Here is a 23884-nt window from a genome sequence, read left to right as displayed (position 1 = left end):
TGAATGCTGGCACATTTGTGTCAACTCGAAGTTACCATAGGACTTCAGTTTGTTTGAAATGTGAGAGAATATCCATTAACAGTAAGAAATCGTAATCTGTCAGCTAAGCCTAAAGCAGCATTATTCATCAGATGTCTGGAGTGGCTGTGCTCCTAATGAATCATCGGGTCGTAGAAGATTACCTTACTTCATCTCTTTAAGAATCCTTAGAGAGAAGCAGAAATGTCTGTATCCAGTGTCCATATAGGTATTAGTAGTCCTGTACTTTGTGTTTAAATTAAACCAGTACTATTGAAGCGATACTTGTGTCCGGTTATTTGCTTATTGTCACATTACGGTTCTAATTTCAGGAATGGATATAAATTTCTGTATTGCTCTGCCCGTGCTATTGGTATGGCAGACATGACTAGAGGGTATTTGTCCTGGGTGAATGACCGAGGCACTATACTTCCCAGAGGGCCCTTAATGCTGTCACCAAGCAGCCTGTTCTCTGCATTCCACAGGTACGTGTCCATTTTACCTATATTACCTACTGCTATTTGGAAGACTCAATAGTTAAATAATGTGTGTGAGAGTCACTGGGCTCCTATTCTAAGCTAGATGGGCCAGGATTTTGGCCTAATGCCTAACTAGTGCCCAAAAAAGTCTTGTGACTACAATTATGTGATTAAATACACGTTTTTCTAAAGACTCGACGAGGTATGAGGCCTATTGGAAATTTAGCCAAGAAAGGGGGATGACCGAAATGGTGATCCCATACTCCAAAATTGGGCCAAAAGTGGGCATAACTTAGAGATTCAAACTAAGCCAACAAATAAGTAATGTAAAGATGTGCTAAATTTATCTGCTTCATGACTGGGGGGTCATTATTCTCTCTTCCTAGCAAGGCAGATATTCAGGTTTTATCGTACATGGACTTGTTACCGACTCAAAAAAATAAAATTTCATTTTGATATTCATTTATTTTTTTAACACATTAATTTGTCACTTTCTTTATGCTTTTTTTTTCTCCTTCGCCTCATTGGGGGACACAGGACTGTGGATGTATGCTACTGCCGCCAGGAGGCTGACACTAAGTGAAAGGAGAAAAGGTTAGCTCCTCCTCCGCAGTATACACCCTCGCCCCGATTGCAGGCGAAACCAGTTCATGCTTTGTGTCTAATGGAGGAACACGTCTGTTTTTTTTTTCCCCAAACTTTCTTTCTTTTTTTTTTTTATTCCAAGAAGATGATGGGGGCGACGGATCCTATTGAAAGGGTCTGATCTCCCCAAACCAACAACGGGCGAGCACGTGGAGTGTCAACTCCACGTATCCTCTCCCGCAACATGGGACATGATGCCGAACTCAGCCCTGACCACCCTAAGGTATTGAATCCCTAGGCTGTACAGAGGCATACAACAGTCCGTGCGGCCCCCACTGCATCACCGATGCAAGGACTGCGGTGATGGAAGGTAGCAGACGGTCCCTCCCCTCATCCTCTATAGGGAAGATGGAGCTAGGGTGCCTACACCGTCTTTTCTGCAGCCCCCCCCTCCCCTCTAACCTGAGCTGGACTGAAGCGCTCCACCATGGGGGACCACAGAGGAGGGTGGTCTGGGAGGGCTCCTTAGCAGGGTTCCCCTGGGGCAGTCCGGCCCATAGGCCTGGTTTCCCCATTCCCTGAGTGCCGGGCGGGTGCAGCTTCCGCTGCAAGTATGGCGCCATCGGGCATTGCCGGGCTCCGTATTGTCCAGCAACGCTGGATCCTTGCTCCTCGGCCTAGGCCTACTGTGTCCAGTGCGCCTGCCCCCTGTCGCGGCGGGCATCAAAATTCCAGTCCCCAGCTTCAGCCGACGCCAGGCCGCGGGCGGAAGTCCCGCCCCCAGGCGCTGCCTTCTTCCGGCGGTCCGCCCACAGCTGAGGCGCGCATTTTTGAACCAGGAGCAGCCGCTCTGCACTTCCAGGACGGTGGGGGCACAGGACTGGAGTAAGTGCTACCCTCAACCCCCCCGATTGTTTGTAGGCCCGGTCCGCTTTTCCAGAGGCCACGCTAGGCGAAAGCGGTACGTGCATATACCACTCCTGCAGACTGTAGCAGTATTACCTGGCAGGTACAGCATGTCCAGAAGGACTAAGACGCACACGTTTCTACACGCTGCATGCACCTCCTGTCGGTCTGCTTTTCCGCAGGCGCTGAGCAAGCAGTTATGCGAAGCCTGCGATTCCAAACCCGCACAGGAGCCCTCCCCTGCGACCGAGCCCAATGTACCAAGTCCCCACGGAATGGGCTCTGTCTCTGTCGCAGTCTATGGCATCATTTAAGAGAGCAATCGAGTCCCTTTGGGCCCCAGGTAGGGGCAGGGACAGCGGCTCGCCTGTCTTGGAGGGTTCCTCGAGCTCACAGGAGCCTCCGGCCTGCAGGGGCCTCTCTCACTCCAGGCAGACGCAGGGGAAACTAACCCACACAGTGTCTCCCGGTCCATCCGGTGCCCCGGCATCCATGATCTCTACCTCTCGCTCGCCTTCACCAGTAGTCAATATCAAGCAAAGCTCAGATTACAACGAGCCCCTTGACTTGGATACTTCCGGTTACCAGGAAACAATTGACAGCCTCATCGAAGCAGTCAACCAAACCCTGGGGATTGACGATGAATCCACCTTGGCCTCAGGTCACAAGGTGTCATTTAAGCGAGTCAAGCGGCCTCATAGAGTATTTGGCACTCACCCAGAGTTGGAGGACATAGTGCAACGACACAGGGAACGGCCAGCCAAGCGTTTCTCAGGCCAGGAGGCGCTCGAGGAAAGATACCCGTTAGCTCCTGATCTCCGTAAAAGTTGGGCAGAATCCCAAACGTTAGATCCACCCGTGTCGCGCTTGGCCTCTAAAACCCTGTTATCCATACCTAGTGGTTCCTCCATCAAAGATCCCACTGACCGTCTCATGGAGAGCTTGGCTCGCTCAGTGTTTGAGGCGTCAGGTTCAGCACTCTCTCCCTCGTTCGCGGCAACTTGGGTAGCCAAGGCCATGGTTTCTTGGTCAGAATTATTAAACAGAGCCTTGCAGGGTATGGACCTACCATCAGAGGTATCAGAGATCGCCATGTCTGGCTCACCATCGCACATGACACATGGGGTACAAGTTAGAATTTGTCAAGTGCCCCCAAGACGGTTTTTTCTTTCTCGTCCTCCCAAGATAGATGCAAGGGCTTTACTCAAGGCCATCGAATTGCTCCAGCACAACTGGGTTGTTATTTCCATACTGGAAAACAAAAGATTTCAGGGCTTCTATTCCAACCTGTTCACGGTCCCCAAGAAGGACAGGACTGTCAGGCCCATGCTGGACCTGAAGCTCCTGAACAGATTTGTCAGGATCAGACATTTCTGGATGGACTCTCTACGCTCGGTTATATCTGCCATGGGGCGGGCGGGGAGAATATTTGGCCTATATCAACATCCAAGACGCCTACCTGCACATAACCATTTTCCCTCCACATCAAAGATTTTTATGCTTCGCTATCAATGGCCTACATTTCCAGTTCGCAGCCCTGCCCTTCGGGCTAGCCACCACCCCCAGAGTGTTCACAAAGGTCATGGCAGTCATCATGGCCATCTTGCACTCCCGGGGCATAGTCGTCTTGCCTTACTTAGACTACCTCTTGGTCAAGGGCCCTTCATTTCGAGCATGCGAGGAGAGCGTCAACATCACGCTAGATACTCTTTCCCGCTTAGGGTGGTTGGTCAACCTGAAGAAATCATCCCCTGTTATAGCTCAGAGGACTTCCTTTTTAGGGATGATCTTTGACACCTCCCGAGGGTTGGTAATTATCCCTCGGGACAAGGCCCTAGCTATCCGGCAGGGAGTCCAGGCACTTCGCCAACTAGTCCCTCATACCATTCGTTTTTGCATGAGGGTCTTAGGAAAAATGATGGAAGCGATTCCGTTTGCCCAACTCCATCTTCGTCCCCTGCAGCACCCCCTCTTGGCATCCTGGGACAAGAACCCATTTACTCTCGACCACCGGTGCTGGTTGTCCACGCAGGTCAGACAGGCACTCCTGATTGTCCACCACCGTTCCTCTCTTCTTCAGGGGAAACCTTTTCCCCCGGACCATTGGCTGGTGGTCACAACCGACGCCAGTCTCCTCGGCTGGGGAGTGGTTTTTCGTCATCATACGACCCAGGGACGTTGGTCGCCGCATGAAGCATACCTCCTGATCAACTTGCTAGAGATACGAGCGATCCGGCTGGCTTTGCAGCATTTCCATCATCTTCTAGCAGGCCGCCCCGTCCGGATTCAATCGGACAATGCCATGGCCGTGGCTTGCATAAATCATCAGGGGGGCACCCGCAGCAGGGCAGCCATGCCCGAGTTGGGCATGTCCTCCACTGGGCCGAGAGAAACCACTCTGTGATCTCGGCGGTCCACATCCTGGGTGTAGAGAACTGGGCGGCAGGGTCTTGCGTCCGGGGAATGGTCACTACACCCCGAGGTCTTCCGGCAAGTTTGCCAACATTGGGGAACTCCGGATGTGGACCTGATGACCTCCAGGGCGAACGCCAAAGTGCCAATTTTTGTCGCTCGATCCCGGGACCCGCAAGCAATTGCCGTGGATGCGTTGGTTCTGCCATGGAACCAGTTTTGCCTACTGTACCTACTTCCCCCGCTGCCACTACTTCCGAGGGTCATCAGGAAGGTCAAGGCAGTGGGGGTTTCAGTAATTCTGCTGGCCCCAGATTGGCCTCGTCAGGCGTGGTAAGCGGACCTAGTGCAGCTACTTGCCAAAGTCCCCTGGCAGCTGCCAGAGCGCCCAGACCTGCTTTCCCAGGGCCCAATCTACCACCTGAACTCAGGGGCCCTGTGTTTGACGGCTTGGCCGTTGCATCTTGAATTCTAACCCAGGCTGGGTTCCTCCGCAATGTGGTTGCTACAATGGTTAGTGCCTGGAAATCCGCGTCAGCACGTAGTTACCACCACACCTGGAAGATTTTCTTCACATGGTGTAGGGACCGCAGTTGTTCTCCACTGAGATTCTCTATTCCCAACATTTTAGCCTTTCTCCAGTCAGGTCTAGACTCAGGTTTAGCTCCAAGCTCCCTTAGGAGACAGATATCGGCCTTATCCGTCTTGTTCCAGTGCAGGATTGCTACCAATCTGCGGGTAAAGACCTTTCATCCAGGGGGTCTCCCACTTGGTTCCCCCCTATAGGGCCCCTCTGGATGCCTGAGACCTTAACCTGGTCCTAGGTGTTCTGCAGGAAGCTCCATTTGAACCACTAAAGGATGTCCCTTTGACATACCTTTCCTGGAAGGTGGTGTTCCTTGTAGCTAGAACATCAATCAGGCGGGCCTCGGAGCTGGCAGCGCTATCCTGTTGAGCCCCTTTTTCTGATTTTCTACAAGGATAAGGTGGTTCTCAGGCCAGCTCCTCCTTTTCTGCGAAGGTCGTTTCCTCATTTCACATTGAGAATATTGTCTTGCCCTCTTTTTGTCCAGCACCGATACACTGTGTGGAAAAGGCTCTTCATACGTATGTCACGAATGGCATCCTTTCGTCAGACAGACATGCTGTTTGTGCTCCCCGAGGGTCGCAGGAAGGGACTCACTGCCTCAAGGTCGATCATAGCCAGATGGATTTGTTTGACTATTCAGGAGTCTTACTGCATCAGAGGCGTACCTGTTCCAGCAGGGATCAGAGAACACTCCACTCGGGCAGTGGGCGCCTCTTGGGCTCTTCGGCACCAGGCATCGGAGGAACTTGTCTGCAAGGCGGCAACCTGGTCCAGTCTGCACACATTCACCAAGCACTATAATATCCATACTCAGGCTTCAGCTTACGCGAGCCTGGGTAGAAGGATTCTCCAGGCAGTGGTGGCACACCTTTAGACAGGAGGTGCGTATAGTTTGGAACGGTGAGTCGACTTCCCACCCAGGGACTGCTTTAGGACGTCCCCCAATGAGGCGAAGGAGAAACAGGGATTTTTGTGGTACTTGCCGTAAAATCCTTTTCTCCGAGACCCGCATTGGGGGACACATCACCCACCTTGTTAGCCAATTGGCTTTTCTTTTTTTTTTTGTCAATTTGTATTTTTGATAGGTGGGTTTTCTAGACATGTTGTTACCTGCATTACGGTTGATTTTGTCTTCTTTTTGATCTCCTGCTTTTGCACCAAACTGGTTTCACCTGCAATCGGGGCGAGGGTGTATACTGCGGAGGAGGAGCTAACTTTTTTTCATTCACTTAGTGTCAGCCTCCTGGCAGCAGTAGCATACACCCACAGTCCTGTGTCCCCCAATGAGCATCTCGGAGAAAAGGATTTTAAGGTGAGTACCACAAAAATCCCTGTTTTCTGTTATTCAGGAAGATTTAGAAGTTAAAGAAAAATATAAGAAAATACATCTCTATTTTCCCATCTCCCATGACGGCACACATGAGAGAGGGGATCCGCCCAGTCAGGACAGGAACCCTACTGAAGATAAAAGGGCGGTACCTCTCCCTCGCTTCAGTTGGGTTTCCTGTCCTGACAGGGACCCGTGCTGAAGACAGCAGGTCACACTTACCTGCCCCTCTCCCGTGCCGGCGTAGAAGATCAGGCTGGGCTCCTGAGCGCTGGGCGTCGGGATGGAGGAAGCGCCGTCCGCGGGTCCTCCGGGGCTCAGCGTCCGAGCGGGCGCAGGAACAGCACGGCGGGGGTCCTGGGGCTCTGCCGTGGCTGCCGCGCCGCCCTCTCCCCCTCTGCCGGTGATCCCTACTCTGGAGCAGCTCAGGAGCGCTGAGGGAGCGGCCGCTTCCGGGTCGCGCTCCTCTGACGTCACGCGCAGGGCACGCTGGGGAAGGGGCGTGCCCGCGTGACGTCGGAGGCGGCGCCGACAATCCAAGATGGCGGCGCCCATGGTGAAGAACGCCGATCGGTGGAGAGAGATCCCGGCGGTATGGCAGGGGGGGGAGGGGCTGTGGGGGTAACCGGAGGAGGCGGAGAGTGCAGTGAATCCCCCTTACATAAGGGGGATGACCACAGAAGACGCACTCATGCCCAAGGCTTCAGAATGGAAGTGGGGCAAGACGAGCAGCGTCAGCAGCAGCGACAGCAGCAGCGTCAGCAGCAAGACCTCTCGCCAGATGCCAGGCCGAGCCACCAACATACCAGAAGCAGTCGCTCAAGTGGTGGGAGCGGCAGTCATAAGCGCAATCGGCATGACTCTGGGACGTCCAGGAGAAACGTCACGAGTGCATCTGAGGAGCCTCCGAGATCGGTACCCCTGATTGACAGCGGTGGTGAGTGATCTACGTGAATGTCACCCTTATGGTAATGGGGTTCCATATTTTCTGTTTGATCACTGGGGGCGAGGAAGGCCAGCAGCAAAACCAAAAATAGAGAATGCGCCCTATGTAAAAACCCGCTGGCAGATCAGTGGCAGAAAGATCTCTGCGCTGACTGTATTAACAGGACTATACAGGAGGAGACCCCTGATTTGGTGACTAGTCTGAAGGAGTTAATACATCAGGAGGTGAAAGGTTCCCTAAAGGCGGCCCTTAAAAAGAAAAGAAACCGTAAAAGGAGCTCCGATTCAGAGGCCTCGCCAAAGCAGAAGGGGCGGGATAGATCTTTGTCCACCTCCTCTTCCTCCACGCAGTCCTCAGAATCCTCCTCGGACAGCGATATAGGCGGCCGTCCATGTTTTCCAACGGAGGACGTAGAAAAACTGGTCAAGGCCATTAGAGCTACAATGGGGCCTTAAAGAAGAAAAAACTCCCAAATCATTAGAGGATGTAATGTTTGGAGGACTGGAGGAAAAGCGAAAGCGTACCTTCCCTGTAAATGATAAAATAAAAGCGCTAATTGACAGGGAATGGAAAAAGACAGAGCGGTCAGGGGGCTTACCTTCCACATCAAAGAGGAGGTACCCCTTTGACCAGAAGGACTCAGAAACCTGGGAAAAAGTCCCAAAAATTGATGGGGCTGTAGCCAGATCCTCAAAAAAGGTATCCCTACCATTAGAAGATTCTGGCGTGTTGAAAGACCCGCTTGATAAGAAGGCAGATGGGTTTCTGAAGCACATCTGGGAAGCTTCAGCAGGGGGATTGAAGCCAGCAATAGCCGGTACCTGTACCGCTCGTGCCCTCATGGTCTGGCTGCAACAAATAGAGGACCAGATCAAGGATAGCGTTCCTAGAGACGAAATTCTAGCTAATCTGACACTGGTGCACGGAGCAGCGGCTTTCCTGGCCGATTCCTCTGCAGACTCCGCAAGATTGACAGCTAGAGCAGCAAGCCTGTCAAATGCGGCAAGACGAGCCCTGTGGCTTAAAGGGTGTCCCGGAAATTTACCCTCTAAGCACAAGTTATGTTCCATTCCATGCGATGGCCAATTCCTCTTCGGGAAAAAACTAGAAGAGATTTTGGAGCATGCGGGGGATAGGAAGAAAAGCTTTCCCCGATTTCCGGGAGAACCTAAGAAGCAGCCCTTTCGGAGGAGGAGATTTAACAGGGGTCGTCCCCCGGGAGATAGAAAAAGCTGGGACTTTAAAGAAAAAAGAGGATCGGGCTATATGTTTAAAGGGCCCTCCACTTCCTCCAAAAAATCTCCCCAATGACATTGGGCCGGAGGTAGGGGGAAGGCTTTCTCTCTTCCTTTCCGCCTGGGCAAATATCTCCCCCAGTACATGGGTCCTAAATATAATCAAGGACGGCTTAAAAATAAAATTCATCCGACCACCCAGGCATACCTTCATAATAACACCCAGAAGGAAAGCCCAAGAGCAACAGCTGGCCCTGGAGACGGAAGTCTTGGGACTAGTGAAAAAACAAGTCCTACAGGAAGTCCCAGCGCAAGAAGAAGGAAGGGGGTTCTACTCCCCCCTCTTCTTAATACAAAAACCAGATGGCTCTTGGAGAACCATTGTCAACCTGAGGAGACTCAATCAGTGGATAGACAATTGCTCCTTCAAAATGGAGTCAATCAACACGGCCACAAAGATCCTGTTCCAGCATTGCCTCATGGCAGTGATAGACTTAAAAGATGCCTACTATCACATCCCAATCCATCGGGAGTATCAGAGATATTTGAGAGTAGCGCTCTATATCCAGGGGCAGGTGAGACACTACCAGTACGCAGCCCTTCCGTTTGGCCTGTCTACAGCCCCCAGGGTATTCACCAAAGTGATGGCCGAAGTAATGTCCTTTCTGCGATCCAGGGACATAGTGATCGTCCCATACTTAGACGACTTTCTGGTAATAGGGAGGTCGGAATCCCACTGCACACTTCAAGTGAAGGAAGTAATAGCAACTCTAGTAGGACTAGGATGGATAGTAAACATCCCCAAGTCAAGGATAACCCCAGTAAAAGAGCAATCCTTCCTAGGGTTGATATTGGACTCCGAGCAACAACGCTGCCTCCTACCAGAGAGGAAAGTGACCAAGATAAGAGGCCTAGCTCGCACAGCAATACAAAGGCCAAATATGACACTGAGGAACGCAATGTCCCTTTTAGGCTCACTGACATCATGTATACCCGCAGCAACATGGGCGCAGTACCACTTAAGGCAACTACAGTGGGAAGTCCTGTCTGCGCAGAAACAATTAAAAGGGCATTTGGAAGGCAAACTATGTCTCTCAGTGGCTGTAAGAGATTCCCTGCTCTGGTGGACTTTAGAAAAGAATCTAACAGCTGGTGTCCCGTGGCAAAAACCAGTCGAGGACATCATTACGACAGACGCGAGTGCCACAGGGTGGGGAGCACATCTGAGATCCCATACAATACAGGGGACCTGGTCCTCACTAGAAAGCGATCAGAATTCAAATGTAAAAGAACTATGGGCAGTGGAAAAAGCCGTGAAACATTTCCTTCCCTTACTTCAGGGCCGCCACACCCGGGTCATGACGGACAATCAGGCAGTAGTAGCCTACATCAATCATCAGGGGGGAACGAGATCTCGGGGCCTCATGCAAATATCAGATCTACTCTTCCAGCTAGCAGAACAACATCTGTTATCCATCACAGCATTGCACATAAAGGGGGCAGAAAATATACAAGCAGACTTCCTGAGTCGCAGGCATCTAAGACAAGGGGAATGGTCCCTAAACTCCCGAGTCTTCCAACAAATAGTTCAGGCCTGGGGCAGACCAGAAATAGACCTGTTCGCTACCACACACAACCGGAAGGTCAGGAAGTTCTGCTCGCTAAATCCAAGGGAAAGCCCCTTCGCAGTAGATGCCCTACAAATACCCTGGAAGTTCATCCTGGCCTATGCATTCCCCCCGATAACAATGATCCCAGTAGTAGTCAGGAAAATCAGGAAGGATTGGGCAAGAATAATTCTTATAGCTCCCTTTTGGCCGAGAAGGCCTTGGTTCTCCCTTCTGGGGCTCATGTCAGTGACAGATCCATGGTTACTACCAGAGATTCCAGACCTGCTTTCCCAGGGACCAGTGGTCCACTCTCAGGTGAAGGGCTTCCATCTAGCAGCCTGGAATTTGAGGGCGCTACTGAGTCGCCAGGGTTTCTCTCCAGGGTTAGTCTCCACCCTGTTGAAAAGTAGGAAACCAATAACATCCCAAATCTACGGTAGAACGTGGAAAAAGTTCCTAGACTTCCTGGGGGAACCTTTAGGGGATGTTGCTCCAGTGGGACCTATCCTAGAGTTCTTACAGTCGGGGCTGCAACTAGGGTTAGCCACTAACACACTCAAAGTCCAAGTCTCAGCTTTGGGGGCCCTATATAACTGCAATTTAGCAGCCAATAGGTGGGTGTCCCGGTTCATTAAGTCCTGTGGCAGGTCAAGGCCGGTCATTATCCCAAAGATACCACCCTGGGACCTGAACCTAGTTTTGGAGGCTTTAACCAAAGACCCCTTCGAACCACTACTAGAGCTGTCACCAAAGCTACTTACACTTAAAACGGTCTTACTGGTAGCCTTAACGTCAGCCCGAAGAGTCAGCGACCTACAAGCTCTGTCTATAATATCCTCCTTATACACAGATCTTGGATGACCGAGTGGTTCTAAGACCAGACCCGGCCTATCTCCCCAAGGTAGTCCAAAAGTTTCATAGGACTCAGGAGATCTCCTTGCCGTCGTTCTGTAACAATCCCAGAAACCCGGGGGAGCAAAAGTTCCATACATTAGATGTAAGAAGAGCCATAATACAATATATGTCAATAACTAGTCAGTGGAGGAAAGATCAGTCCCTTTTTGTAGCCTTTCAGGGTAGTAGAAAAGGGCACAGGGTAGCTAAGAGTACCATTGCCAGATGGATCAGGGAGGCCATTATGTTATCCTACTCCGCAAGTGGCGCTCCGGTTCCAGAAGGCATCAAGGCTCACTCCACCAGAGCCGTGGCTACCTCCTGGGCAGAGAAGGCTGAGGTATCGATTGAGCAAATTTGTAAAGCCGCTACTTGGTCCTCACCTTCCACCTTTTTTAAACACTACCGACTTGATCTGTCTTCCTCTACTGACCTAACCTTTGGTAGAAGGGTGCTGCAAGCGGTGGTCCCTCCCTAAGGTGTCTTATTCTACAAAAGTCTCTCATGTGTGCCCTCATGGGAGACGGGAAAACACCAAGGTTACTTACCGGTAGCCGGTTTTTCCGGAGCCCATGACGGCACCTGTATATTCCCCCCCTTTTCACTCCTTTGGTGTGCACTATAGTTTGGGTGTTTCTTTAGTTAGATATAATGTGGTGATAGTTTTACCATGTGTACTAACCCGGGGGGCCTCTCATGCTCTGTAAACCAACTGAAGCGAGGGAGAGGTACCGCCCTTTTATCTTCAGTAGGGTTCCTGTCCTGACTGGGCGGATCCCCTCTCTCATGTGTGCCGTCATGGGCTCCGGAAAAACCGGCTACCGGTAAGTAACCTTGGTGTTTTTCATATATTTTCTATCCTCAAAGGACCACTAAAACATCTTGAATTGTATTCCTCTGTTCCATATTAATACATTATATCTGTTGCTCATCTTTCCTGTAACTGGGTTTGGTATATTAGCCCCAGTTACAAGGCAATTTCACCTTGATGATTGAGTCTACTCGGACATATCAGCTCCTGTTGTCTTCCGACACCCTGCGATCAAATGACCACACAGCTCCGGAGGACAAAGTACTGACTGCTCCCAAATCTGTATACAAAAGCGCTGGTTCAGCACATATGTATGTTTATACAGCGATGTAGACAGTAAACATAGTAATATATCATGTTTATTTTCTTTTCTGTGGAGTCAGGCTGTGTGTGACAGAAACTTCCCTTCCGCACAGACGCAACATCTTGTGTTAGCTACCTTGTTGTTTTGGAACGTCAGAGCAGGGTAAAGTGTGGACCGCCTGGAGGTATAAAATCAGTGGGCAGTACAGAAGTGAAGGGTGCGGGACACTTAGACGGGTTTAAAAAGCACCAAAATTAGCAGTTTTCTCTATCTAAAAGTTAGACACCGATAGCAATTCAACGTTATTGTTACCATTTACAAAATGTTTTTCAAGTACTAGTAGTTTATTCAAACGTTTTTCAGGACCTTGATTTGACATCTACACAAAACTTTGTGGCAGTGCTTATTTTCTCTGCCAACGTTTCATATGTCAGTAAACTGGGTGCCGCTTTTCATGATCTCGCGGAGCTGCGTATTCACAATATGTCTATTGCCAGCATTCCAGGGCAGGTAGTTTGCTATGCCATGGAGTACCAACATAGACACCGGATCAAGATTCTGTAAAAGGTTCAAATATACATGATTATGGAGTAGAGCCACTTTCGGCTGGAAAAGCACTACGTCCCATTTGTAACAAATCAGCAGCCATCTCTTAGCATTTACTCTTTTAGGATCAACCTTTTTAGCAAATTAACAAGCAAGATTCTCTAAATATCGATGTTCAAAAAGTCCTCTACCAATGCAAAGTGAATGGAAAGTTTGCTTGCGATTCTACAATGCTTGTGAGAATTATGTTGTATAGCAGAGATTATACGGCAACTTATTCATCCTTCTTTCTTTTTTTTTTCTTTAGGGAGGTCATAGAAAAGAAGCCTGAAAAGTTCAAGATTGCTTGCCTGAATGATATTAAAAACCTGTTTGGTCAACATCAACAGCCCTTTTATGCTGCTTTTGGAAACCGTCCTAATGTAAGTTCTATACTTAAAGGTTGAACTTGATTGTCCTAGGTCTTTTTTCAACCTATGTAACAAATATACTAGTTATTTTCTCTCTGTGCCTGTGGAGCCTCTTTCATTTTTTTCTATACTAGTCATTAAAGGGCATAATCATTTTAAAAAGTTTTTGGCTATTGGCTCATGTACCTGCAAAAAAAAAAAAAAAAAGATTGCCTTTACTTACCGTTTCCCAGGTCCAATGCTGAGTCTCCGATGTTTCTCCAGTCTGTTTGTCTGCAGCAGTGGCGTCACTGACAGCTCTGCAGTCAATCGCTGAGCTCAGCAGCTCTGCTGGTTGTAGACCACATAAGCCACGGGTGTCTCGGCAACTAATGCTATTGACACATTGAGGCCATACTGGTCTGCCATAGTTATCGGTTGTGAAGGTACCCTTTTTTGTGGCGATTTTCATGCTGACTTGGGGGTTCATCTATGGGATTGCTGACCGGAGCATCACTACTTTTACTTATTTGCAGTTTATGTTCCCTCCTTACACACGTCTTCACAGCCTGCCTTATGTGTCTTGCATCAGTGCATCTTCAGGAGTTGCAACCTTCTTTTTGAAACTTGTGCTCTCTTTAAAGGGCTATAATGTCTAGCAATGCTACAGAAGAGCTGGCAGAGGAAAAGAATTGTTGAACCTTGAAGTTGGTCCGTATAGCAATGCTGTGTAATATTCTCCATATCGGTGTTTACTTTAATCCCCTTTCTGACCACTGACAGGATAGTACGTCAGCGGTCAGAGTCCCCTGCTTTGAGGTGGGCTCCAGCGGTGAGCCCACCTCAAAACCACGACATGTCAGCTGTTATAAACAGCTGACATGTGCCCGCAATAGGCATGAGTGGAATCGCGATCCGCTCGCGCCTATTAACTAGTTAAATCCCGCTGTCAAACGCTAACAGTGGTCATTTAACTACCGCTTCCGGCCGATGGGCCGGAAGTGAGCGCATCGCCGACCCCTGTCACGTGATCAGGGGTCGGCAACGTGTTGACTTGACAACCAGAGGTCTCATAGCAGCGGTGGTCGGCGTTCATAGCAATGCAGTAAATCTGCTACATATGGGCGATCTGCTCATCGCCCATATGTAGCAGAACCGATCAAGTGTGGCATGCTTCTAGCCTCCTATTTATGCCAAAAGTAAAAAAAAAAAAAAAAAAAAAAAAGTGTTTAAAATTAAAAAAAAAAAAAAAAAAAACAAAGTTCAAATCACCCCCCAATAACAAAAATACACATTAGGTATCGCCACATTCAGAATCGCCCAATCTAGCAATAAAAAAAAAAAAAGATTCACCTGATCGCTAAAATGGCGTAGCGAGAAAAGAAATTCAAAACGCCAGAATTAGGTTTTTTGGTTGCCGTGACCTTGCATTAAAATGCAATAATGGGCGATCAAAAGAACATATCTGCACAAAAGTGGTATCATTGAAAACTTCAGCCCGGCACGCAAAAAATAAGCCCTCACCCGACCCGAGATGCTATATGCAATGGGTCTTGGAAAATTGTGCTTTTTTTTTTTTTTTTTAGTAAACTTTGAATTTTTTTTTCACCACTTAGATAAAAAAGCATAGACATGTTTGATGTCTATGAACTCGTAATGACCTGGAGAATGATAATGCCAGGGCCGTTTTAGCATATAGTGAACCTAGCAAAAAAAGCAAGTGTGAGATTGCACTTTTTTTTGCAATTTCACCGCACTTACAAGTACAACCTGTCCCACAAAAAATATGCTCTCACATGGCCGTATTGACGAAAAAATAAAAAAGTTATGGCTCTGGAATGAAGGGAAGCGAAAAACAAGAAAAGCTCTGGTCATTATGGGGTTATTGAAGTAATAATGCAGCCTGTTATACGCTATCCCCCGAATTGCAAACCCAAGCCCCACAGTAAAGCTTTAAGCCTGTGACTCCCAAAGTCACAATTGGCTGCACTCAAACCAGTGTAAAATGCCGTTCAGAGTGTGTAGTCTATAAAATGATAGATAAATTCATCACATAAGAAATATCACTAATTAACCCCTTCATGACCAAGCCTATTTTGACCTTAATGACCAGGCCATTTTTTGCAATTCTGACCAGTGTCCCTTTATGAGGTAATAACTCAGGAACGCTTCAACGGATCCTAGCGATTCTGAGATTGTTTTTCATGACATATTGGGCTTCATGTTAGTGGTAAATTTAGGTTGATAATTTTTGCGTTTATTTGTCAAAAAATCAGAAATTTGGCGAAAATTTAGAAAACTTTGCAATTTTCAAATTTTGAATTTTTATTCTGTTAAACCAGAGAGTTATGTGACACAAAATAGTTACTAAATAACATTTCCCACATGTCTACTTTACATCAGCACAATTTTGGAAACAAAATATTTTTTTGTTAGGAAGTTATAAGGGTTAAAAGTTGACCAGCGATTTCTCATTTTTACAATAAAATTTACAAAATCATTTTTTTTTAGGGACCACTTCACATTTGAAGTCACTTTGAGGGGTCTATATGGCAGAAAATACCCAAAAGTTACACCATTCTCAAAACTGCACCCCTCAAGCTACTCAAAACTACATTCAAGAAGATTATTAACCCTTCAGGTGTTTCACAGGAACTAAAGCAATGTGGAAAGAAAAAATGGACATTTTAATTTTTCCAACAAAAATTTTGTTTTAGCATCAATTTTTTCATTTTCACATGGGAAACCGGATAAAATGGATCCTAAAATTTGTTGGGCAATTTCTCCTGAGTACAACGATACCTCATATGTGGTCATAAACCACTGTTTGGGCGCACGGCACGGCTCAGAAGGAAAGGAGCGCCATTTGACTTTTTGAATGGAAAATATGCTGGAATATTTAGCGGTTGCCATGTCGTGTTTGGAGAGCCCCTGTGTGCATAAACATTGGAGCGCCTCCACAAGTGACCCCATTTTGGAAACTAGACCCCCCCCCAAGGAACTTATCTAGATGCATAGTGATCACTTTGAACCCCCAGGTACTTCACAAATTGATCTGTAAAAAAAAAAATACTTTTTTTTCACAAAAATTTTCTTTTAGCCTCAGTTTTTTCATTTTCACATGGGCAACAGGATAAAATGGATCCTAAAATTTAAGCAATTTCTCCTGAGTGCACAGATACCTCATATATGGTCATAAACCACTGTTTGGGTGCACGGCAGGGCCCGGAAGGGAAGGAGCACCATTTGACTTTTTGAATGGAAAATTGGCTCCAATCGTTATCGGACACCATGTCACATTTGGAGAGCCCCTGTGCACCTAAACATTGGAGCTCCCCCACAAGTGACCCCATTTTGGAAACTAGACCCCCTAAGGAACTTATCTAGATGTGTAGGGAGCACTTTGAACCCCCAAGTGCTTCACAAAAGTTTATAACACAGAGCAGTGAAAATAAAAAATAATTTTTTTTCCTCAAAAATGATATTTAGCACACTAGTTTTAATTTTCACAAGGCTAACAGGAGAAATTGGACCACAAATCTTGTTGTCCAGTTTGTCCTGAGTACGCTGGTACCCCATATGTGAGGGGGAACCACTGTTTGGGCACACGGCAGAGCTCAGAAGGGAAGGAGCGCCATTTGACTTTTTGAAATGCAAATTACTTCCAATCGTTAGAGAACACCATGTCGTGTTTGGAGAGCCCCTGTGTGCCTAAACATTGGAGCTCCCCACAAATGACCCCATTTTGAAAACTAGACCCCCTAAGGAACTTATCTAGATGTGTGGTGAGCACCTTGAACCCTCAAGTGCTTCACAAAAGTTTGATGCAGAGCCGTGAAAATAAAAAAAAAATTTTTTCCCTCAAAAAATAATTTTTAGTGCGCAATTTTTTTTTTCACAGGGGTAGCAGGATAAATTGGACCCCAAAAGTTGTTGTCCAGTTTGTCCTGAGTACGCTAATACCCCATATGTGGGGGATGACCACTGTTTGGGTACACGTCGGGGCTCGGAAGGGAAGTAGTGACATTATGAAATGCTGACTTTGATGGAATGGTCTGCGGGCATCATGTTACATTTGCAGAACTCCTGATGTACCTAAACTGTGGAACCCCCCCCACAAGTGACCCCATTTTGGAAACTAGACCCCCCAAGGAACTTATCTAGATGTGTGGTGAGCACCTTGAACCCCCAAGTGCTTCACAGAAGTTTATAACGCAGAGACATGAAAATAAAAAAAAAAATTTTTCCTCAAAAAAATGATTTTTAGCCAGCAATTTTTTTTTCACAAGGGTAGCAGGATAAATTGGACCCCAAAAGTTGTTGTACAGTTTGTCCTGAGTACGCTGGTGCCCCATATATGGGGGGGAACTATTGTTTGGGCACACGTAAGGGCTCGGAATGGAAGTAGTGGCGTTTTGAAATGCAGACTTTGATGGAATGGTCTGCGGTCGTCATTACGTTTGCAGAGCCCCTGATGTGCCTAAACAATAGAAACCCCCCACAAGTGACCCCATTTTGGAAACTAGACCTCCCAAGTAACTTATCTAGATGCCTGGTGAGCACTTTGGACCCCCAAGTGCTTCACAGAAGTTTATAACGCAGAGACGTGAAAATATAAATAAAAAATTTTTTCCACAAAAATATTTTTTTAGCCCACAATTTTTTATTTTCCCAAGGGTACCAGGAGAAATTAGACCCCCAAAGTTGTTGTGCAATTTTTCCTGAGTACGCTGATACCCCATATGTTGGGGTAAACCACTGTTTGGGCACACGTCGGGGCTGGGAAGGGAGGAAGCAACTTTTTGAACGCAGAATTGGCTGGAATCAATGGTTGCACCATGTCGTGTTTGGAGACCCCCTGATGTGCCTAAACAGTGGAAACCCCTCAATTCTAACTCCAGCCCTAACCCCAACACATCCCTAACCACAGCCCTAACCCCAACACATCCCTAACCCTAATTCCAACCCTAACCATAACCCTAACCCCAACATACCCCTATCCCTCTTTCCAACCCTAACCCTCTTTCCAACCCTAATTCTCTTTCCAACCCTAACCCTCTTTCCAACCCTAACCCTCTTTCCAACCCTAACCCTCTTTCCAACCCTAACCCTCTTTCCAACCCTAACCCTAATGGAAAAATAAAAATATTTTCTTTATTTTATTAGTTCTGCCTACCTATGGGGGTGATAATCGGGGGGTTTATTTACTTTTTCTTTCATTTTGATCACTGTGAGAGTGATCAAAATGAAAGAATGGAATCTGCAGCCGGCAGATTCGGGCGGGCGCATGCGCCCGCCATTTTCCAAGACGGCGGCGCCCATCATCCGGACCCGAGGGACACCGGGAGGGACGGGGGGGGGTCTCAGGAGGTACCGGGGGGGGGTGAGGGGTGGATCGGAGGCTGGCGGGGAGCAGAGGGAATGGGAGGGGGGCAGATGATGACAGCGGCGGCAGATCGCCGCTGTCATTCAGTTGCGGGGGGGCGATCGCCGGTGGGGGGGTGGAATCGGTGTCTCCAGCCATGTCCGATGCTACAGCAGCGTCGGACATGGCTGGATTGTAATATTTCATCAATTTCCATGATGAAATATTACTATCGCTCTGATTGGCTGTTTCACTTTTAACAGCCAATCAGAGCGATCGTAGCCACGTGGGGGCGAAGCCACGCCCCCTGTGGTGAATTACAAAGCCCCCTGTATCTGCGGGTCGGGTGACCTTTCAGTGACCCCGGTCACCCGACCCGCAGGGGGGCTTTAAAGTCATGACGCCGCATAGGCGTCACTGGTCAGATTTGAACCAGGTTTCATGAAGCCTATGTGGCGTCATTGGTCGTGAAGGGGTTAAAAAGTGATACCGGTGTTCATTGGACACCAACAATCGCAGCAGTCACTATACATACCAGCAAAAATAAATACCCTTGGATATAAGCGCTGATGATTTTTTTGAGCCAAGGTTCTTTTTGCTGGTCTGTATAGTGACTGTGGGATCTGCTTTTAATTACTCCTGATATATTTGTGGTGTTAGTGTATATTTGCAGTGACGGCGCACTTAATAGTTTATTGCTTTTGCAGTTCTGAATGTTCAGCAAATTTATTTCTTTCATGCTTCCATGTCCGTATAAAGCATGGCCGCTTCATAGCTCGTATAGTGAATGTAGCTTGTGTGCTGGAGTTATGTCCTTTTCATTTAAAGTGTGATTAAAAAAATTGTTCCCCAAGCTGCAATGGTATAAAACCCACTGAAATGTTGGTTGTGTTTTAGGGAGGTGTTTATGACAAATGTGCAGTGTGGTGTATAGAATCCATGTGTGCGCGTTCAATACATGAACTGCTGTGTATATGTACGTGTCATTCTCCAAGTATACATGTTATCACCACCCATGCATGTATTCCAAATAAATGATAAAAATAGATATTAAAGTTATATTGCCAGAGACTACGAGAAGAGACTTACAAGCTGGGCTTTATTTCTTCTTGTACTATCTCAAACAAAAGTGGAACGAAGCCAAAGGTTATCAGACACAAGGGATCCCCTTGGAAGTTTACGTAGTCTTCAGCGTCTTCCCATTTCCCCATGACTCTGTTTCATGAGGCCCACGGCATGGGAGTAGACGTTATGGCTCTGGCTCGCTCTCCAGCTTCTGTGTTGAAATGTTTATATCTGGATGCTCTTTAAAATACTTTCCTTCATCGCTGACTATTAACTCTGCCTGTGCTTCTCACTATATGGAATGGCAGTTTAATCTAATTCTCCTCTGTGACTTTGAATTGGAATGTTTTAGGAGCTGATTATAATATACGGTGTATATGTCTTACAGGATGTTTTTGCTTACATGCAAATTGGAGTCCAAGATTGTCGAATATTTACTGTCAATCCGAAAGGTGAATTAATACAAGAGAGGACCAAAGGAAACAAGACATCGTAAGTCTCTCCTCTTGGGCGGCTACTAGATGTGTATTGTATGTCGTAGCATTGGAGTTGAGACTTTAAATTGATCTACTGACCAGATCGCAAAACCAGGCAGCCACATTTTCTGGCTCTTGCCTGTTCTCAGAATTTGCTGAACCACATTGGACGGATGGTGCTAATTGTAGGACTATTGCAGAAGGTCTTCCCAGTGTTGAGGCTTTATGGGGCTTATATTGCTATGCATTTATCCTGGATTTAGGTTGAAGAATTTTCCTAAATTTAGAGAAAATTGTTGCAACAAACTGTAGCCGAGATGCTGATTAATAATAAAATAAATTCCTTTTTTTATTTATTTTGTACTGTATGGGACTTATTTCTGTATTTTATCAAATTTTGTATTTTCTTCATAAATCAGTCACTCAGGAGGATCACAATGATCACTCATAAATTAAATGCTCCTCCACTGCACCATTAAGGTACATAATCTAGCGGCTTCTTCTAGATGTTGATGGCTGCACATTGATGGATCAGCAACAATGAACATAGTTAAATTGATACATGTATTTAATCTAGTTCAAAGCAGTCCTCCCAGAGGTAAAGGAGTACTCGTATCTTGGATATTTGGTGAATATCCATAGGGTATGATAGATGCCGGTTCCATCTTTAGAACGTGGGCTGGTTTTGTTCCACCTGCAATGGAGAGAGGCCTCGCGCGCTGCAGCCCTCTCCGTTCATTTTCTCAGCAGGTATCGTGTTTTTTGTCATCAGACATTTATAGCATACCTTGTGATTGTGCCGTAAGTATCCAAGATGGGGATAATCTTATAACCGGACATGATGGAGTCCATCTTGCTTGCAATATAACTTGTCCAATGGATATTTGAGCTTGAACATTTCTTTGACCATTTGCTTTCTCCCCGTGTCCAGGTACACCCGACTTAGTGAGCTGGTCGAACATGTGTTTCCTCTGCTGGACAAAGAGCAGAACTGTGCTTTCTCTTGCCCGGAATTTAGTTCTTTTTGCTACTGGAGAGACCCATTGCCTGAATTGGACATGGCAGACTTGACGTAAATCAGTCCTGAGTATGCCTGGGACTGTTAGTGGACGTGAAATCATTTCGGTCGGCAGTCGCTTACCCAGAGTATTATTGTCTGTTGTCTCTAATGCCTTTATCTCACTTTGTCTTACAGTCGATTAGTAATTTGTAGCCAGTAAAGATATTGTATCCTATCAATATATTCAGGGAAAATGTTAGAAAAAAAATCTAGTTTTATTACAATATCTTAATTCACTGTAATTTCACGTTGTTCCTGTGAAAGAAGCATTGCACATTTTATCTTGTGTTTAAAGCATACCTTAAAGTGTAATTGTCTTTCTCGATCATGTTGTGCCTCTTTGAAATTTTTTTTTTTTTTCATCTTTAAAGCCATTGGGGTGTAGCGTCTATTGCAGGGCAATACGCTTCAGGACCCACAAGCGATGGAGACTTTAAGTACGTAGTGGAAATAGCACGGTGTGCATTTATTATTTCCTAGAAAATACTTAGTTTTTCAACATTTGTGAAATGCTTCATCCAAATATGTATAACAGTGCAATTATTTATTTTACCTGCATTTCAAGCCACTAACACATACAATGTTTATGAAATGTGTGCAATTTTGATTTAGGACTGTCATTTGAAGCAAAAACGCTTTTTTTTTTTTTTTTTTTGTTTTGTTTTTCATAAACGTTAAATGTTATGGTTTCGAGTTAACATTTCATCCTCATGGTACCAAACTTTCACCCTGTTGTACTAAATGAAGAAAAGTCTGCCGGGAGTCATTTGTGCAGAAATGAGTTCACATACCATTAGTATCAGGCAGTAACTCTCCTTCAGCTTTGTCCACTTTTGAACACTCTCTCTTCTTAATATTATTGTGTTACAGGCACTTTCACAAACAAAAGATTTACAATTGTTTTTTAATAGGAAATGTTCTATCTTTGAAATTATGCTTGCATGTTAGTACACTGCAGTGCAGGCAGCTTGACTATTTCCATCCTTATTCTAAGGGGTCGCTCACACAAGCATATAACACAGCCGAGTGCTATACAATGTTTTATCTCATAGCACTCGGACCAGTGTTCTTCTATGGGGCAGCTCAGATCTGCGATTATATTCTTATGCCGATTTAGCTTGAGAAAACGATTGCACCATGCTGCGATTGCATCCGTGAATCTTGTCATACTCACCCATACAAGTCTATGGGTGCATATGAAACAGCGGACTGCTCTCTTGATGCCAATCAAGGCAGTCCGATTACTGCAGATGTCGGCGATGGAGAAATTACTTTCTTAGTCTCCTCTGCACCTGTGCTGCGATTCGCTCATGCGAGATGATCGGAGCACAGTGCACTGTCACGTGGCTCAAACTTGACAGAGTTTGGGCAAAGTGGCATTTGCATAGTCGGCCCTGATTCTCTTGCACGAGAAACATTGCTTGTGTGACCCTGGCTTTAGAAGCCGGAAAGCTTTCTAAATGGAAGGTGGACAGCACTAGATCAAGCAGCATGCGCTGTAGCGTATTACATGCAAGCTCTGTGAGAAATGGTTGATTTGTAATGGGGAGATGAAGTCTTTTATTTGTACTAATGCATGTAATAGTGTTCAAAGGTGTACAATGCCTTAAATGAACCAGCTGTAGCAAAACAACACACTGAGCCAGTAACACTAAGAATTGTGTAGTAGTATATGAAGTAACCAATGGCAACCCATCAGCTACTGCGTTTCATTTGTCTGGTGCAAGTTCGACAGTGGCCGTAAGTGTCTGATCAGTTGCTGTGATTTAGTGATCCCCTTCCAGCCATATTGGTAAGTGACCCTCTATGATTACTCCTTTGTTTAGGTACTGCCTGTTTTACTGTGGAAAATAATTATATTTGATATTCTGAAGTAGACCCATCCATTTTGACTTGCCTGTTGGGAAAAAAAAAATATTTTTATATTACTTAAAAGAAATGTATAGGAGAGTTAGAATAAATCTGCAAATATAAAAGTTGCAGAGTGGCAGCAATATGACCAATGGGAAATTTTGGATTAAGATAAAAGAAAGCAGTTTGGAAGGTTCTGTATCATAATTACAGGGTACAAGCCGACATTGCCTGACTAACCTACACTTCACTGGTGCTGGCTGTGGTTATTTGCAGAAAGTATGTAATAAATCTTCCCCACAGCCAGCAAGAACTCATCGTGCACAATTATTTTCTTTCTAAATGTCTTACCTTCACATGAGGTATGAGTCTACTAGTCTACTTTTATGAAGTGAAAAATTGTGAAAAGAATTTAATTGTGGTAGGTATTCTGTTCAATTCAATCCAATTAAAGTGTTAAAATATTTTATATATTTGATTTGTGTATTGTGCTTCATTGTGTGTGTACTAGATGTGTCGTATGTAGCTTAGATAAAAACTATAAGCATGGAGGCATACAACACTACACAAATTCCAATACAGATATAGCAATTAACACATTGGAAAGTTTTTTTGTTTGTGTTTTTGGGCAAAACTGCAGCATTACCAGCAAAATTGTGTTGCCAATTAACACTTGATTTGAAAAATAGGCCCAGCACATGTGGCAGCACAGCTGCGTTATACCCTTTTATAAAGCTGGCCTCATAAGTCTGTGTTTCACCCACTGTGTACAAACCACAAATTCTATACTGGCCGGTTTGGAAACTGCGGTCCATAATTTGATCTGGAAACTTCACTTGTGAAGCCAGCCTAAGTCCCTCCACCTAATTAAGACATCCATGAAATATGGTCCATGTCATGTATAGACTGTGTGTCTAGGTCTCATATCTCAAACTCCACATAGTCCTATATTCCTGAAAGGCTGCTGATCTCTGGTCGGAAGACCCACGGCCAGCCTGTAAATTACTGCCCATACA

General features: G+C 46.2%; 1 protein-coding gene across 2 annotated transcripts in view; it reads left to right on the top strand.

The window, feature by feature from the left end:
* The window catches only part of LPIN2 (lipin 2), a 120898-nt gene extending 97557 nt beyond the window's left edge, over positions 1–23341 (top strand). For both annotated transcript variants that reach the window (XM_073550890.1, XM_073550889.1), the window contains exons 17-20: positions 351–503; positions 12970–13084; positions 19870–19973; positions 20889–23341. In XM_073550890.1, the coding sequence (XP_073406991.1) occupies positions 351–503; positions 12970–13084; positions 19870–19973; positions 20889–21033 (517 nt within the window). In that variant the 3' untranslated portion in view covers positions 21034–23341. The remainder of the gene's footprint in view (positions 1–350; positions 504–12969; positions 13085–19869; positions 19974–20888) is intronic.
* The last annotated feature ends 543 nt before the right edge of the window (positions 23342–23884 follow it).

The sequence above is a fragment of the Dendrobates tinctorius genome, unplaced genomic scaffold, assembly GCF_039654945.1.
Source record: "Dendrobates tinctorius isolate UK_male_01 unplaced genomic scaffold, ASM3965494v1 ptg000171l, whole genome shotgun sequence".
Classification (NCBI taxonomy): Eukaryota; Metazoa; Chordata; class Amphibia; order Anura; family Dendrobatidae; genus Dendrobates; species Dendrobates tinctorius.
The sequence above is the reverse complement of the archived record's forward strand: the minus strand, read 5'-3'. Positions and strand labels throughout refer to the sequence as shown.